The sequence below is a fragment of the Sinohyriopsis cumingii genome, unplaced genomic scaffold (assembly GCF_028554795.1).
Source record: "Sinohyriopsis cumingii isolate HCF-2022 unplaced genomic scaffold, ASM2855479v2 utg000873l, whole genome shotgun sequence".
NCBI classification, from domain to species: domain Eukaryota; kingdom Metazoa; phylum Mollusca; class Bivalvia; order Unionida; family Unionidae; genus Sinohyriopsis; species Sinohyriopsis cumingii.
The window spans coordinates 1,121,405-1,140,117 of record NW_028315938.1 but is presented as its reverse complement, the minus strand read 5'-3'; the positions used below and the strand labels follow the sequence as shown (position 1 = coordinate 1,140,117).

At 40.4% G+C, this 18,713-nt stretch overlaps 1 protein-coding gene across 1 annotated transcript in view; it reads right to left on the bottom strand.

Moving 5' to 3' along the window:
* The window catches only part of LOC149773142 (uncharacterized), a 95,130-nt gene that overhangs the window by 12,286 nt on the left and 64,131 nt on the right, over positions 1–18,713 (bottom strand). Inside the window, exon 5 of the mRNA XM_089946725.1 lies at positions 15,236–15,276. Within this exon, the coding sequence (XP_089802851.1) occupies positions 15,236–15,276 (41 nt within the window). The remainder of the gene's footprint in view (positions 1–15,235; positions 15,277–18,713) is intronic.

The window sequence follows — 18,713 nt, the reverse complement described above, 5'->3', positions numbered from 1 at the left end:
TCGTCAGAAATTCTTTCAGTGGTCAGACCTTGTTGAACACAGTCAGTTTGTGAATGATGAACTAGACGTTCGTAATTTTGGTTACTTCGAGATTCACCTACTGCAACGTATTGAGGAAGACGAGTTAAAGGATTACCAACATTTGTTAAGTGGAATCTGCTTAGCGGAAGACGAAACATCTAGACAAACTCTGACGTTTCGGTTACAGTATGTAATATTTAAATTCTCTACTGGAGAACGAACATGTCTAGTTAGAAATTACCTTTATTGCTTCCGAAACAAAGAGACTATAAAATCAGGCTGCCATGCCACGGATTATGTCACATATCATTGAACAGATTCCGTGGAAGGAACTCAGTGACCATATTCAAACCGTGGATCATTACCATCGGTTATTACAAGAACTGTATCCATTCAATTTGGTCGACAAGTGGTGTGCGTCTTAGTGACTTGTTTTCTGGGATTTCGTTTACCAGCCGATTCCTTGTGGACTCTTTACGAACAGTACTTACCACCGCAATAGCCTTAAATGGTCACGAGAGACTACTTTTGCTCAAAGCCTTGCGGTTACATCTGGATACTTCTCGACCTCAACAGGAAAAAAAGATTCGTCAACTTTTAGCTACCCAAGACGTGTATGACGATGTGTGTGTAGCTTGTGACTTACACCCCCATTGGACAGATGTCCGTGCCTGGAAAAAATGGGGTTTTGAGGCTTGGACCCAAGAAGTGGCCCAGTATGCACGAGAGTTGTTCAAGGAAAAAAGTTACTGTTCAACCTGTGTTAGTGACGGTGCCAGAAGAACCCGTCACCCAGGACAGGACTGTCGTGGACAGGCCTGAAAGACCCTTTCGGGAGGACACTTGTGTGACCTTACCCCCTATAGACCTGGTCAGAACTTTACCCAAAACATGTTGTACAAACACTTGTGTTTATTCCACGTTAACGGTTATCATGTGCCTTTTAAACTTGTACTTAAGCTTGGCTTTTATGTATTTTTGTCTTTCGTATTCATGTTTAAAATATTCAATAAACGTGTTCTGAAAAAAAAGTATATAAACTCTTGTCTTGTTTGTTTTCGTGTCACAAGTGACATTCCTAACACTATGGTTACCTCTGCTGTCTCTGCTCCCTCTTCCTCTACTGTCAAAGTCATCGACGAACACTTACATCGTGCAAGTTGGGAGGCTTTGTATCTTCGTCATCCCTTTAACATGCTCATTGCTGGACCTAGCGGTTCAGGCAAAACCGAATTCGTCAAACGTTTGATCGAACATAAACATCATTTCATCGATCGGCCACCTCAGCGGATCTTGTGGTGTTACAAAGAGTGGCAATCGGCGTACAGCCTCTTGCGAGAAAGTCAAGGCGATTCCATCGTGTTTGTGGAAGGCATTCCTAAAGAAGACGACGGTATCGTCTATGACTCCCGTCAAACCCATTTGGTCATTTTCGACGACATGTTAGGAGAAGACGAAGAAGAAATTAAACTGTGGTTCACGCGCAAAGGGCATCACCGTAATGCCAGTGTCGTTTACATCACCCAAAATTTGTTTCAACAAAGTAAAGCCCATCGCACCATCAGTCTCAATGCGCATTACGTGGTCTTGTTTAAAAGCCCTCGAGATAAATCGCAAGTGCAAGTCTTAGCCAAACAGTTAGGAACGCCTTGGCTGACTCAGGCGTACGACGATGCCACTCAAACTCCACACGCCTATTTACTCGTCGATTTGAAACCTACGACCCCCGAGGATTTGCGATTTCGTACCCACTTGTTTCACCACTGGAGCCAAGACGGAGGGCCTGTCCTGTACACGTCTCCTTCTACGACCTAATTTCACTCCACATAATAAAATCTATAAAAACCTCTGACCCATTTTCGTCTGTCTCACACGACGTCAACATGACGTCCCTTCAGTCGCATCTTCCCGTCAAATTGATTCGTGCCTTGTATGGCATCAGTCGAGAAAAAAATCCACAAATACGAGCTCGTGTCTTAGAAGCTAGTCTCAAAGAAGTCTTACGATAGTTCACGGTGACTGCACGTCAAATACTCCAAGGAATCATTCAGATTCCTCATCAAAACAAACGCTTTTTTGATCGAAACAAAGTCGCTTTGACCCAACTTGCCGATCCCCGCATCGACACTCAAACCAAAAAACAAATCATTTTGAAACCTGGAGGGAGCGGTACTCTAGGAGGGGTCATCATTCGCTCTCTCTTAAGATGGGATCCTAATGCCCCCAAAGTTATACCCAAGAAAAATGTCCAACGAAGCCCCAAGAAGAAAAAGAAAAAGACCAGGTCCCCAAGGAGAACTTCTCCAGTGGCGGTTCCATCCTCTTACCAGACACCACCCCGGAAAAAGAAAAGAAGCCCTCAGAAAAAGAAACAGAGAAAACGTCCCCAGAAAAAGAAAAGCCCACAGAAGAAAACTAGTCGCAAGAGAGGCACTTCGGCCAGGACGCAACTTTACACTCGCAAACCACGACCTGCCACGGCAGTGACTGTGTCTCCGGCAGCCTCACGTTCATCCACTTCTCCGTTAATGACACCAAGAACTGAAGAGTACTTGGAGACGTTAATCACACCAAGAACTTCTCCGTTATTGACCCCAAAAAGAACTTCCCCAGTGGCAGGACCCTCCAATTTAGCGGCAGTGGCTGCTGCTCACAAAGTACCTTCTCCCAAAATCAAAGTCCAAGAAAGATCGGGCATGTTACAAAGTTTACTGGATTTGTCCAAGCAAGAACTGGCTCGATTTAGTCCGTTACGTACCCCTGCACGACGTGTCATGCCTGTCCTAAAACTGATACGACGTAAAGACAATCAGTGGCGACGCGTTCCAGTATAAAAAAGGTCTGTGACCAAGTCGGGGTATCAGTGTTTTTGGTGCTCCTGAAGACTCAAAGATGTCACCCTCCAGAAAACCCCAAGGAAAGAAAAGGAAAGGACTACGACCACGTTTAGTCAAACATGGGGACATGTTATCTGTCCTGTCCAAAGCTTCTCCACCTCTACGAAAATAACTCATTCAATCGGCCTCCAAAGAGGTCATCGATACCGTGTGCGAATGTTGTTTGAACGTCTTGAAAGGGACGATCCCTTTGTCCAAACACCAGAAACAATACTTAGGCAAACATCGTCACGTTCTTCGCCAAATGGTTCAAAAGAAAATTCCCATTCGTCAAAAAAAGAAGATGTTGGTCCAACGTGGAGGCATTTTACCCCTCTTGTTAGGTCCCATACTGAAAGGAGTCTTGGGAACCATGTTGGGAGGACTGGTGGGAGCAAGATAAAAAGGCTTCGGAAGTCCCAATATCTCAGAATCGACCCCTGACAACCCCATGGAAGGACGAAAACTGGCTTTAGTGCCTTACAAACGATGGATGGAATACCATGGGTGGCAAGAACAACGCACATCGCATTTACCTCCCAATCCCAATTTGAGCGAGATGTCCCAGTTACAACACGAATTGCAGTCCTTGATGGATCGCCAAGATTTGTCCGAAACAGAAAAATCGCAAAAGTACGGTCAACTCTTGCAACGACTGCAACTCTTTCACCAGAAAGCTTTAGACGAAACAGCTCTACCCACTCTGAAAGATTTTAAGACCTTGATGAAAAGTCCAGCACCATTACCAGTACCAGTACCAGTACCAGTACCACCACTGCCAGTGACCAAGAGAGAAAAAGGAGAAGAAGAAGAAGAATGGTTTCAAACTCCACCAGAAAAATTACGCAAGTTAACAACACCACCTACCTCCAGAATTGAATGGATTAAAAAGATGATGGCCACCCCTTCTTCATCACAAGAGAAAAAGAAAGTGAAGACAGAAGTGAAGACAGAAGTGAAACAGGAACCGATATCCCCCGCTCAGACAGCCTCCTCTTCAACACCTATTGCTGATCGCACACGCAAAGCATTGCAATCCAAGAAAATACCCCAAGAGAAAAAGAGAAGCATCCTCCAAGAGTGGGTGTCTTATTAACATACGAACACAAAAAAAAAATGGAAAAAGTCTTAGCTAGCATTTACTACGATCCCTCTCATCCTGCAGGTTACGCAGGAGTTCAAAAATTGTATCGTGCTGCCAAAACTCGACTGAAAAGTCTCCGTTTACCTCAAGTGCAACGATGGTTACAAGAACAAGCTACCTACACTTTACACAAACCCATTCGACGCAAGTTTGCCAGAAGTCGCACCCGAGTGGAAGGCATCGATCATCAATGGCAAGCCGATTTAGCCGATGTCTCTCATTTGGCCAGCTCTAATCGTGGCTACAAATATTTGTTTTGTGTCATCGACGTCTTTTCCAAATTTGCCTGGGTCGTGCCCTTGACTTCCAAATCGAGCAGCGAGTTAGTGCGAGCCCTGCAACGGGTGTTGAAACAAAGCGGTCGTCACCCTCTTCGATGGCAAACGGACAAAGGCACCGAATTTCTGAACCAAGCTTTCCAAAAAGAATAAAAGAAACGTGACATTCATTTTTTTACCACCGAGAATCCCGAAACCAAAGCCAGCATCGTGGAACGTTTTCAACGCACTTTTAAAGTACGCATGTGGAGATATTTTACGCATCACCACACTCTGAAGTACATCGACATCTTACCGCACCTGGTGCAAGCGTACAACCAATCTTACCATCGAAGCATCGGACGTGCCCCGCAAGACGTGACTCCCGACAACGAAGTGTTGGTGTTTGAGCGCCTGTTTGGTACGTCCCCGACGAGGGCTGTCCCCAAGAAAAGTGGAGAGTTGACCGTAGGAGATTGGGTGCGCATTGGCAAAACCAAACGCACTTTCGACAAAGGTTACTTACCTAACTGGACGACCGAATTGTTTCGCGTCACTGGACGAGTGCATGGCCGTCATCCTGCCGTCTATAAATTGGAAGACATGAACGGAGAAGTGCTCAAAGGAACGTTTTATTTGCCCGAGTTACAACGTGTCACCAAAAAAGAAGACGACGTGTACGACATCGAAAGCATTCTCGAACGCAGAACCCGTAAAGTGGGCAAACGACGTGTCAAAGAAGTCAAAGTACGTTGGAAAGGATATCCACCCAGTTTTGATTCTTGGATAGACGCTTCGCAAGTCATCGACTATAAAATGAAGTGACCATCATGCCCTTTCACACAGACGCAGCTACGTCGACCACTCCTTCACCTAGTTCTTCTCTGAAAGATTTACAAAAACAACCCTTGTGGGTGTGGTATGGAGAACGTGTGCCTAAAACGCAAATCGTCTTTTTCTGCCAAATCTTCGTGGTGTATTGTGTCATCGGGGCAGCCATTGCCAATTTGAGTTTGCAACAAGGAGACAAACAATTGTGGACCATTTTATTGAGCAGTTGCATCGGTTACCTGCTTCCCAATCCCTCCCTGAAATTCACCTCGAACGGGAACCACGGGAACCTTGTGTCCAGTACCAGTGCCAGTCACCACTCCAACCACAATCACAACCAGAACCCCATTTTGGGCGGAGACACGCCTCTGACGTCCAGTAACCCTTCGGACAGCCACAGAACTCTGGAATTAAGAGTCACCAAAACCAATTTTACTTAACCTTACCCAGTGACAGTTCCATGGAGGTGTTTCCCAACAACACGTTGTGCTGTTACACGGCCAAATTACCTCAGGCCATCCCCTTAGATCACGAAGCCCATTGGGAAGTGGCTTTAGCGGAAATCATTCACCCGAACCAAGTCCTCAATATCCTCCCAATCAAAATAATTTTGATGTGGAAGTTGATGACTAGCGAGTGCATTACTACTTGGATACCAATATCAAATATGACAAGAAACCTCGTACACAAAATCAAAAGTACACCACCTATCACTTGTTCATTGCCCCAGGCTATTATTTTAGTGGTCAACATTTGGTCAGCACCATTGCCACCAGGTTTAATGGCGTGTTTCTGAAAGCTTTGAAAAGTGCCCAAAAAAGTGTCACCCTGGAATGCCACAAAACAGCTCGTCGCTTCCTGATGAAATTTTTTCCTGAGGGGAGTAAAATCATGTCTTTCTTATTTTGTCCTGAATTGTTTGACATGTTGGGCGGAGACATGAACATGAGAATGACCATGATGAAGAAAAAGGAATTACCCATCGTTTACGACAACGATTATTTTAGCAAGTTATTTCGTACCCCGGTAGAACTGAACCAAGGACTGAATTTGATGTTCGTGTATTCCGATGTGGTGGAGTACAACGTGGTGGGACACACCTCCGTACCGTTACTGCGTGTCATTCCTTTCAAAGTGGATTCTGCCACGAATGCTGATGAGGAAGGTGGAAACACTTACCACGTTCCCCGCGAATGTGTCCATCCTCACTATTTGCCTGTCAGCAAGTCGTATTTGGACACGGTCAACATTACTATAAATGGAGATTTGGGACAAAATATTTCATTCACCAAAGGAAAAGTCACGGTGAAACTCCATTTTCGAAAACGGTTCTCTCACGATTCGTTAGTCATGTATCCAGTGTACCGAGGGGTTGCACGACAGCGAGGACACGGTTTAGGAGATATGTTAAAATCAGCCTTTCGTTCGGTTGCCCCGGCGTTGAAACCGATGGTGACACGCGGATTGCACGCCTTGAAAGATGCGGCACTGACGCAAGGCAAAGAATTTCTCCAAAATCTCATCATCGACAAACAAAACCCTAAAGAAGCCTTCATGAGGGCTGACAAAAATGTCTTGCTGCAAACGGGCAAAGACCTTTTGGGTCGCCGAGAAACACCTATAAATGCTCTGCACGCTACCGACTCAGGCATTCAGCAAGGACAAGGCAGAAAGAGACGACGAAGAAAACACCCTTTCACCAGACTTCACACGTCTAAAGCGAGAAAGACAAAGAAAAGAAAAACCGTTCGAGACTTAGACGTTTTCGATTATTGAGACACAGAGAAAAAATGATGCACCGAGAATCTTGCGCTTGTTCCAAGTCGGAACTGGACCTGTTTGCCATGCCCCCCACGATGATGACGATGCAAGAATCCAAATGGGTGGAATTTCATCCCGTCTCCTCATTGACCCATTCCGCTCCCATCGAGCTTGAAATCAAGGGACAGCCCGAAGATTACATCGATCTGAATAGCAGTTACTTGTACTTGAAAGTCAAAGTTCTAGATAAGGATAATGGTGAAGTAGGAGACAGCGAGAATATAGCTCCCGTCAACAATTTCATGCATTCCTTGTTCAGCTCAGTGGACTTGTACTTGAATAACAAACTGGTCAGCAGCAGCATGGATACTTACCCTTGCTTACCGTGCCTACCTGGAAAATCTCTTGACGTACGGAATAGATGCCAAGAATACTCATCTCAATGCTTGTGTGCTGTGGGAACCTGACGAAGCGGGCAAGTTTGACGCAACTAACAATGACGGCTTTGAGGAAAGACGAAAGAAAATCACAGCGGGACAGAGTTTAGAACTGATGGATCGTTTGCATTTGGACATGTGGTTGCAAGAGAAATATTTGCTGAACGGGGTCAATATCCGCTTGATACTGAATCGCAGCAGTGCCGCTTTCCATTTGTTGGCTGATGAGGATGCTACTAAGAATGGCACTCCTAAAAGCAAAATCGAGGAGGCCAAACTCTACGTACGACGCGTGGAAGTGTTACCCAAAGTGGGAAACGACATCAGTCAGACGTTGAGCAGAACGACCGCCAAGTATCCCATACGTCGCGTGGAAGTGAAAACCTTCATCATTCCCAAGGGACAGCGATCCATGATCGAAGATCATCTGTTCAAAGGACAGCTACCCAAACGTTTGATCCTTGGTATGGTCGAGACTTTAACCTTCAACGGACACTTCGCTAAAAATCCTTTCCACTTTCATCACTTCACCGTGTCCAAGATCGAAGTCAGTCGCGATGGCAAGACCTTGTGTACCCGACACTTTGAGCCTAATTTTGAGAAGAACAATTACTTGAGATGGTACTTGTCCCTGTACGAAGACACGGGACAATTAGGAACCAACACCAGTCATGGCATTACCTACGAGGATTATGCAGGAGGCTATGCTTTGTGGGCTTTTGATTTCACTCCAGACCAAGGCAGCGACGAGGGACATTTCCACCCTATAAAATCCGGCCAGATTCGTGTGGAACTTCAATTTACTAATGCTCTACCAGAGACGGTGAACGTCATCCTGTATGCAGAATTCGATAATACCATAGAAATCAACAGTTTGAGAGAAGTTATTCTAGATTACTAGAAGCCATGGAAGACTGTTATCCCTCTTTACCTAGTGGAGAAACTTTGGACATGGAATGTGAGGAGACCATGGAAAAAGAAGAAGTGATCATGATGAAGTCAAGATGGCCAGAACAAGATGCCCATTTAGTCTCCTGTTTTGCCAAACACTTGGTGGAAAAAATGACGGAATTGATCAAGAAAAATTGCTATGGATGTCAAAACGATCATCCCAGTCAAATTCAACACGATAAATGCCTGATGTTAAGTCAAGAAGAAAAATTGGACGAGTATCTGGACGAAGCTTGGAGTCTCATCTCGGACGAAGACGTGTGGCATCAGTGGTATAAAGACTTGCGTGAACATTCTTGTCCACCATTAACCACTCAAGAGATCCATCGTATCGAAGCTCTCCTGAATCAGAGTGAGGAGACGAAACGAAGAAACGGTTATTTGTCAGACATTTTCAAGCAAAAGTCAGGATCGAATTGACGACTTATTATTACCTGTGAAGAAAAAAAAAAACACACGCATTCTGATACCGAAGCCAGAAGAGATAGAGAATGTGAGAATGTTAAAAGTCACTGAAGACCTGATGGAAGAGCTCTTCAGAGAAGAAGTGAACAGGGAGAAAGAAGAATTGACAGAGAAGTACAGACTTCAGAGACAGCAGCAGCAGCAACAACAACAACAACAACAACAGCAGCAGCAACCTGACAGAGGTTTTGTCGATTGTCGTATCGACACCAAAGAGTTATTCTTCTCTTTCCGAAGAAGCAGACCTATTGCCAGAAAGTCCATCCTCAGAGGACATCGCATTCTTATAAACTAAAAGATTGCCATAGCAAACAAAAAAAACCCCCAAAAAACAGCCCTTTTCAGGGCTACCCAATACTCTAGAAAAGAAATAGCCATCGATTTGCCAATGTGTGTAGGTAGAGTAGTGTGAATATAAACACTAACTCTTTTTAATAGTGCGAGTGTATGTGTTTGTGTATAGGATTGTGTGTTTGTAAGTACTCAAGTACGTTGGTGTGAATAGTAGATTAAGATGATGTTTTTTTCTGGCTGTTAGAGGTGTGGGGAGAGTAGATTTGGGGTTGGATTGGATTGCTTTGCGTATGTGAATAGTATATTGAAGTGATTAATGAAACAATTTTTTTAGAATAGGAATGGGAAGTATAAAAAAGTGAGTGAGTGTTTCTTTTAGGTCAGCGCGTTGTTTTTGGTCATGATCTAGGTAAGATCAATTTTATGTTTTTAAGGGGATGTTTTCCTTCACGTCCGCACTTTTAGTGTAAATTGAAACTCGTTCGGCAGTCCAGCTACCCTTGTTGATTGATCAACACCAGAATGAACACCAGACTAGCGAAACTGTTGGAACTTCATGTGCATCTGGAATATGCCAGGCGCTGTTGAACGAACTGGCCGCGGAAGCCATTGTGGAAGAGGGAAGGATGAGAGAGGAGGAGGAGAGAAGAAACAAAGAAGAGGAGGAGAGAAGATACAAAGAAGAGGCAGAGAGAAGATACAAAGAAGAGGAAGAGGAGAGAAGAAACAAAGAAGAGGAGGAAAAGGAGAGAAGAAATTTTAGAATCCCAGAAACAGAAAATTGGGATTCTGAAGCTATTTATCCCGCCTCTGCTCTCTCCCCCAAAAAAGTAAAAAGCAACTGGAGAACAAGATGTGTATGTGGCGCCAGGCCTGGAAGGTGCCATCATTAACCAGGTGTCCATAGGTAGAGTAGTGTGAATATATACACTGACTCTTTTTTATGGTGTGAGTGTATGTGTTTGTGTGTTTGTGTTTGTGTTTGTAACTGCTCACGTAAGTTTGTGTGAAAAGTAGATTATGGGTTTGTTTATTGTTTCTTAGCGTATGTGGAGAGTATGGTTAGGGTTTTATTATATGAAATAAGAAAGTGGGGGATGTTTTCCTTCACGTACGCGCGTTGTTTGGTCATGATCTAGGTAAGATCAATTTTATATTTTAGGGGGATGTTTTCCTTCACGTCCGCGCTTTTCGTATAAGAACCAACAGTATTCGTCGTTCAAACCATTCTACAAAGAAGATGGCTTCGAACCACCTTGACAAAATGCGAAAATTACAAGACGTTTTGGACAATTTAGGAATAATGGAGCAGATGTTAGTGAGACTCAATGAAGACCACTATTCCTATAGTCTCCATCGAGTAAAGATGGAGATCAATAACTTAAGAAAAGTAAAGGACATAATAAGTGGTGTCATGAAAGAGATAAAGGAGGAGAAGGAGGATGAAGAGGAAAGGATAAGGATAAGAGAATGGAATGAAAAAATTGAAAAAGAAGAAGAAAATGAGAAGAGGAAGAAAGAAGAGCAGGAGAAGAAAGAAGAGGAGGAGAAAAAGAAGAAGAGAAAGAGTGTAGGAGAGAAAATAAGAAGTTGGTGGAGAAAAAGAAGAAATTAGAAGCAGAAGAAGAAGAAAAACCAAAGGACTTTTTCAGGGCCACCCATATTTCTCGAAAAGAGAATGACTTTCCATTGCCTACCCCTTTTTTTAAATTTTTTTGTTATTTTCTTTTAAAAAAAATCCCATCTTCAATTTCCCTTGACGCTAGACAGTCCCACGATTTTTCTCCATATTCAATTCTTCTTGACGCTAGAGTGACCCAGGTTTTTTTTTCCATGTTAAATTCCCCTTGACGCTAGAGTGACCCACGATTATTCTCCATGTTAATTTTCCTTTGACGCTAGAGTGACGGGGGGGGGGGGGGTCTGTAACGCTAATTCCCATTGACGCTAGGGTGACCCTATTCACTACTAACGTGCCTGATTCTTTTGCTTGAAGGATAATGTGAATTGGCCTTTGTCCCATTTATTTTATATGTACTCTATATTTCTCTGGAATGGATGTTGATGTATTCTAGTACATTTTAATAGGTTATCAACCTGCATATTCTTTTATGAGCCTATCGTTCTAGCTATACATGTCTGTCTGTATATCTGCTCCCTACTTGTACTCTAAACACTGTTGTTTAGGTTTAGTTGATCCACTATCTATATGGATAATTAATACATATATGGTGTAGTAAATTATTCGTACTGAAAGTACTGTAAACAGAATCAATGTAAACATGCAGACCAATAATGCACTGATGGCGGCATTATTTATTGTTGTAGTGAACATTTTTTATTGCATTTGTAGGGTGTACCAAAGCAGGAGAAATGTATCAATCTCCACTTATCAACCTCAGTGCACAATAAAACCCAATAATAACAAATACTGGACTTGTATCGTCTATTCAGGGTGTACAAGGCAAGTGCTGTAACATACATACATATATATATATATATATATATATATATATATATATATATATATATATATATATATATATATATATATATATATATATATATATATATATATATATATATATGTATGTATGACTGATATAAACGGACAACGAACATTGCGAAACGAGTTTCTAACTAGCCTGTACGCTTTCGAATCTTTAATGAGTCTTTTTCAAAGGCAATTACAAAGACATAGACAAGATAAACAAATAAAACAGCAAAACAGCTATGTTTGGAAAACTTTACAAGGCTGTTTCTACAGGAAGTAAACTTTTAACTTTATTATGTTTCAACTAGTTTATTTCAACTTGACGCTGATACTGGAATATTTTTGTATTGACCTAGAAATTGATGAGCCATAACTACATCTGTTATTTTATGTAAATTTATGTAAGCTCAAATTATATCCCAGATATTTCATTGGTATAGTAGTCATTACAGGCTCTTGCGCAACTTTAGATAATTACTTAAAAGAAAATGTGTCGGCTGTATTTTTCTAGTCTTCTTGGTTTAAACCGCTTGCTCTCAATTTTCTAAGGCAGCGTATCCAGGAAGAGTCCTTTTCTTTCCTGGTTTAGGAACTCTAGCTGGGGTTGTGAGCAATTGAAATAAGTGTTATATCACTGACGGTGTGGCCAGAGGAGAAGTGTTCTGCGACCGGGCTTCTGAACACCTTCTTTGTCATCCAATCAGGTATATAAAGGTTGATTCTTTCGTGTATTTTTTCAGTTTTTCGGACATACTGAAGGCTACAGATTTTATATGTGTTGAGATAAGTGACATTCTCTGGTTTGCACGTTTTGTTTGGAACATGTATACTTAGTTTTTCTTGAGTGACTCTGCTACAAATTGTCCTGGTCTCTATCGTATATTGACAGGTTTTGCACCTTTTATCGTCACAGGGACCAGATTGACAAGGTTGGTCTTGATTAGTGATTTGCTTTAGTTTCGCCCTGACTGGGATGTCCTTGATCTTTTCTGGTCTCCGGTATGCTACTACAGGTTTGTTAAGAAGGATTAACTTTAGTGCGTCCGACGCTTCCACGATGGGCCATTGTTTCCTGATAAATTTACTTACTTTTGGTGTTGTCCGGATGGTCGGTCAGGATACCTACCAGGTCTGACCTACCATGCAGAAAGCCGCAATGTAAGTAAAATTATCTTGTTGCAGCAGAAAAATTTTCTTTTAAATAATTCTTTAATTTTCGTTATTAGTCACCCAATAACCTATAAAGTCTATTATAACAATGAATTATCTGGGATATAATTTGTCACAGAATTAGGCAAAGAAATAACTTGGTTTTGTCTTAAAAACAATTAGACTATTTCTCGTTGTACATACGTACGTTATATAGGGTGAATGTGTTTTTCCAGGTAAGCGACTGTATTACATGTACCTAGCCACAGATTACTTGTGTCAGGTATCATGACTAACATGAGGTGCACGGGTATTCTACCCCGACTTGTACTCACTCTCCTATGGATTTAAGTAAGACGAATCACGAAAAACCACACTGGTCATTTTTTGGATCACGTCAACTAGTATACACTCTCCTTTATTCTCCAGCCATAGGGATAAGTGTTAAATTTACATTCTATTTATTTGATAGGCGAAGCTTATTCGGTTTGTACTGTGTTATCGCGTAATAATGTTTATTACAACGCAGATTTTTAAAAGTAATATCATATATATAGAAATTATACATAAACTATTATGTCCTATTTGGTTTTATTATAGCTGCGTATGCGAATCTGTAGCTGCGTCTGCGTCTGCGTCTGTGCGTCTGTGTTGGCAGCTGTGACTGTGTTGGAAGCTGTTTCTGACTGTGTTTGAAGATGATTCTGACTGTGTTAGTAGCTGACTGTTATAGTAGCTGACTATTATGGTAGCTGACCGTGTCTGTAGCCGTGAATGTATATGAAATGTTATTGTGAATATAACTAGAGCGGTCCGAAGCTGTAAGAAGCAGTCTAAAGTTTCATGGAGTCATCTGGAGCTTCCAGAACAACGCTATCTGTTGTGATAGCATTATGATGAATCTTAGCCGTGATAAGATTATTGTGAATCTTAGTCATGATAAGATTGTTTTGAATCTTTAGTTGTGTCAAAGATTGTTTTGAATCTTTAGTTGTGTCAAAGATTGTTTTGAATCTTAAGTTGTTTCAAAGACTATTTTTGAATCTTAATAATTTTGTTCTTTTTGAACAACATACTGTTTAAGGGGTAAGTGCAGTCCATGAGGGTTCTTGGATCTGCACTTCATTTTATTCAATATTTGTTTTGTTTATTTTCAATTGTAATTTTTTTTTACATCATATATTTATCATTAGTAACTCATTCATAAATTTCCATCTTTCTTACATTGTTTGGCTTGTTCATTTCGTCCAAAAACCCACTCGGTTACAATTCTGCGACATAATTAGTGCATACATAAATTTACATAAAATAACATATGTCGCTATGGCTCATCAACTTCTAACTCAGTATAAACGATCTTCCAGCATCCGCGACAAGTCATAGTACTGTAAAATTGTCCAAACACAACGATTTGTCTGTTTTATTTGTTTGTCTTATCTATGTTTTGTATTTGCCTTTGAAAAGACTCATTAAGACTCAAAAGCGCGCAGGCCAATTACGTACCAGTTTCGTACTGTTTGTAGTCAGTTATTGCATTTATCTTAATCAATCCCTGACAAAGTGATCCCTTGCTTGATCCAGTGCACCTAAAAGGACTGTTATTCGTCATGATTTGTATTCTTTATTTAAGGAAAATTAACTTGATCCTTTACCAGGTCAATTAGTAACTTGCATATGGCACTGATACGTTCAATTATTACAGTCAAGCTTATGCATACATGATAATACAGTGAAATCAATACTTTCTTGAGAATCAATTTTATTTTCATGTTTTGGTTTTTGAGCGAAACTTGTTGTTTAGGCTTAACACCATTTTCATTACGTGTTGCCTATATCTGCCAGCTGGAATAACAGTAGTACAAAAACCTGGAAATATCTCGGTAAGAACCACCAACTCATGGGAAGCTACTGGCAAGCGTTCTCACATATACATAATGGCCGAGCCTTAGACTCAAACCCAAGTGGACATAAGTGAGATGGCACCAAAGGTGAGTGGTTTGGACCACTTGGTCATCCGGGGCCCTGAAAATCACAAATTTTTTGATTAGAAAAGGACTCCTATTGTTTATCCTAATATATATCATTACAGATTTCTCTGACTTTGGAAACTTTGAATTCAAGAACAATACTTTGTATTTACTATTTAGATAATGTATTTAAGCATTGATAACCGTTTTATTCTGTGATAACAATGAAGGGGCCCCGGGTGGCTTAGTGGTCTAAAGTGATCAACTTTAATGATCTCTACCCTGTCATCTCTGTCCGCATAGGTTCAAGTCGTGGGCTCAGAAAGTTTAGGTATGTGAGAAAGCTTGCCAGTAGATTTGCTTCTGTCGGCGGTTCTTACTTGGGTTGTATGGGTTCATCTTCAACTGGCTAAACAGGCTGCCATTTATAGAATATAGTGAGCTGAAAATGGTGTTAAAATCAAAACAACAAAACTAACAATAATGCAGGGATGCAAAATAATACGTCTGTTCTTTATTTTCTAAACTCTCCTGTGCTCCACACTATACCTTTTCTGTGTCCTCACCTACATCCAGTACATTACTTACTGCGCTACTGGTCGGTTCCTGAGCAGGGAGATCATGGACATCTGCCAATTAAATCAATAATACTACAGTCTTACCGATGATAAACTATGACACATCTAAACCGACAACATAGATTTTATAAAGGATAAAAGGAACAACATTATTTTTATCATCAGGAAAGGTAACACATTGACCATTTTCATCCAACAAAACGACTCACCTGCCACGAGGTTGCTCACTAAGCCGAAATCGAAATGTTCCTCAAGACTTTATGCCAGGATATTTGCCCAGTAAATCTGAATGGTACCTTGCGACATGAAGAAGTTTTATAACTGTTCTAATGTTAAATGACATCAGTACACGGGTGGCCAATCCGCTCCATTTATGCAAATCTGAAATGCACTTTGCAAAGATCCTTTTTGTGAATTACGTAGAATTTTTTAAGCTGTAACTTTTGGGAACAAATTTACTTTACCGATTTCTCTGTTGTGAGTAACAGAAACAATATTTGATGATGGATTAGCAAAGTTCTTATAAAGTGGTTAAGATAATCGAGAAGTCTAAATACGGTAAAACTCTCATCTATGTTTTCAAAATCTGTTAAACCTCATCTGCACCTTTTTAGAAGTCATCTAAAGAGGTCTCTTTATTTAATACCAGCATTATGTTTCAGACAGAAGCATTCGTTTTGGAGATTGAAGCATATATACATTATCATTTCGTTTTCCTTGTAGGACCGCTCCGGTGGCCCAAGTCGTTAGAGCGACCGCCTCAGATGTGGGAGGTTGCTAGTTTGAACCCCTACCAGACAGTTATATAAATGGTACTATCAGTTCCCTCGTTTGGCATTCAGTATTGAAAGGTTAGTATTACAACTGGTCGAACTGGTGTCATGATAGCTATTGGGTGGGAAATGATGCTACATGTCTGCGGCATGGTATCCTAGGATCAGAAATCACTATAAACTTCCATACTGCAGACTACGTAGCGATGTGATTCAAATTGTTAAAGCTACGTTAAAAATCTAAATCACACACACACAAACACACACATACATTGTAAACAATATATGGACAAAATACACTAATTACAGTGCCCTTATTTGGTGACGGCTAAGAATCATTTTGTACAGCTTGAAATCTCTGTTTAGTAGCTACGAGACACAGTTGGTTTGAATATCTTATTATATTTATGGTAACAGCAATATTCGATGGAAGATTGACGTCATTTTGTAAAACTGTTAAAGCCCTTCATATCATATTTATATGCGGTGTTTCTTTATTTGAAAGTGTTATGCTTTTGATAGATGGAATTATGCAATGCATGTTGGTCATAGGACTTCAAAAGACTACATTAGGAACTATACATGGCAATTAATTTTAGCTGATAGGAGTACCTAGATTACAGTGATCTAGTACTCAATCTGTATAATACCTTCGATAGTACCAGATGGTCCAGTACTCACACAAGACTGCCTATGTGCTACCCTTTGTTTCAATAGTAACATTTACCAATCACAGGAACCTGTATGCAACTTGCTTGAAATTGTAATAACCTGAGCTCGAAATACCTGGAACAATTGAGAGTTATAGTCCAGAAATGAACATATATACGAACGACATACATAACAATACACGCAGCTGTGCAGGGCGCAGAAAAAATAACATTTTGTCCTGTTCCTGTGATGATTAAGAGATAAGAGTCATTGTCCAGAATAAATGTATATGGTCACATGAATAGACATACAACAATATATTTACCTATGTCAAGCCTGAGGAATATCTCTTTTCGTTTTTTTAGACCAAGGAATAAATGCTGATCATTAAAACAAAAAAATGCTGATTATTACAGCAAAAAAATAATAAAGAAATATAAACAATCACTTGTAGTTATTTTCTCTTGTCTGCAATTCCCCCATTACATAGTTAAAAACAAAAACAGTTCTCAATTGGGACCAACAATATGTTATCAAGAGTCTGCTAGTAAATATGCCATGTTCATACGAATTTCTATTTATAACGAGGAGCAAAAAAAAACTTTCAAGATGGCTGCCAAGATGTCCTTAATGGATGTAATGCCTGCACTTTTTTCATTTTGGAATACCTTTACGTCAGAGGAAGAATGTTAGTGAAATCTCAAACTGATATGATTATCCATTCAGGAATAATACCGACAAATGGACACTGTGATGGACATACTGGATGTTTGAGAGACATCATTTCTATTCAATGCTAATTAAACCTTGGTATACATGTGTTGCTGCATGTGAAACCTCCAAATATTTAAGGAACAACGATGAAAAGGTCCTAGCGAACTGGTAGATTGGCAATGGAAAACCCACAAAGCTCGTCTGGCATATGACCAATACAGCTAGCAAGCCATAATGTGTGATTGTAAAACAAGCTGTGCTTGTGTTTCAGAGCATTTGTTTCCAGGAGTCAACCCTATCCACTCCATAAAAGAATAATCTCATGTAGACGTCTGTGATTTGTCTGAAGGGAAAAAGTCCACTGGACCCATTATACACTGTGGGATACTATTTTTTTGGCATGTAAATCTTACAAATCTTACATTTTAACTACCTCCAACAGGTTAATTTCTGGTTAGCTTATACAGTGGAAACTCCACCTTCCACTCAATCTCAGACTTTGATTTTCTACAGACTTCAGACGTATCATTCCCACCACATACCAACTATTCAAGAGTCAAAAGCAATCAAGCCAGTTACGTAAACGTTTCGCACTCCTATGTAAATAATTGTAATCAAATCTGAATTCATATCACCGCTATATATACATGCATGCTTTCACAACACTTTTTTGTCCAGTAAAAATCCAAGTTTGAGAAAACGTACAATTATCTTCTTATGCATATATATTGTGTGTGTTTCCTGGTCATAATTTACCCTAGAAACCTATCTGACAAGGCACATGACATGTTCTGTATATTTAGTAAGCGACACAATATGTTGTTTACATGAGTTTAGGTTTAATTCCCAGCCTTGACGGAAATAAATGTTCGTGCAGTTTCGGGAAATGTTTCCTTAAGATGTGGGTATTTTCTAAAATACGGTCAAAGCAACATAAAAAAACTTAGGAAGTATGAAAGTTTATTGACATTAGAATTACTCATTCCTATTGTAACGTGTATAGTGGAGTCAGTATTATAGTGGTGTTCAGTTCTAATTTGAGATGATTTATTATTAAAATTTAGTATTAAAATTATTCATTGGATTTACAAAGTGCTCATTGACACTTAGGACTAAAATGTCACTACTTTGGAATCATTGTGAATTCGTTGAAGGATATTGGAATATTTCATTGCGATATATCAAATTTGTTCGCATCGTAACACACTCAAGGCTATGGTCACATGAGTACATTCTAGATTGGAATCAATTCAGAACAGCGCTTGAGTTAATTTTCAGCAATCTATATTTTTGCACTTCAGATAAAACTTTTACGATTATTTGGAGATTTAATTCATAATATTGAAATGT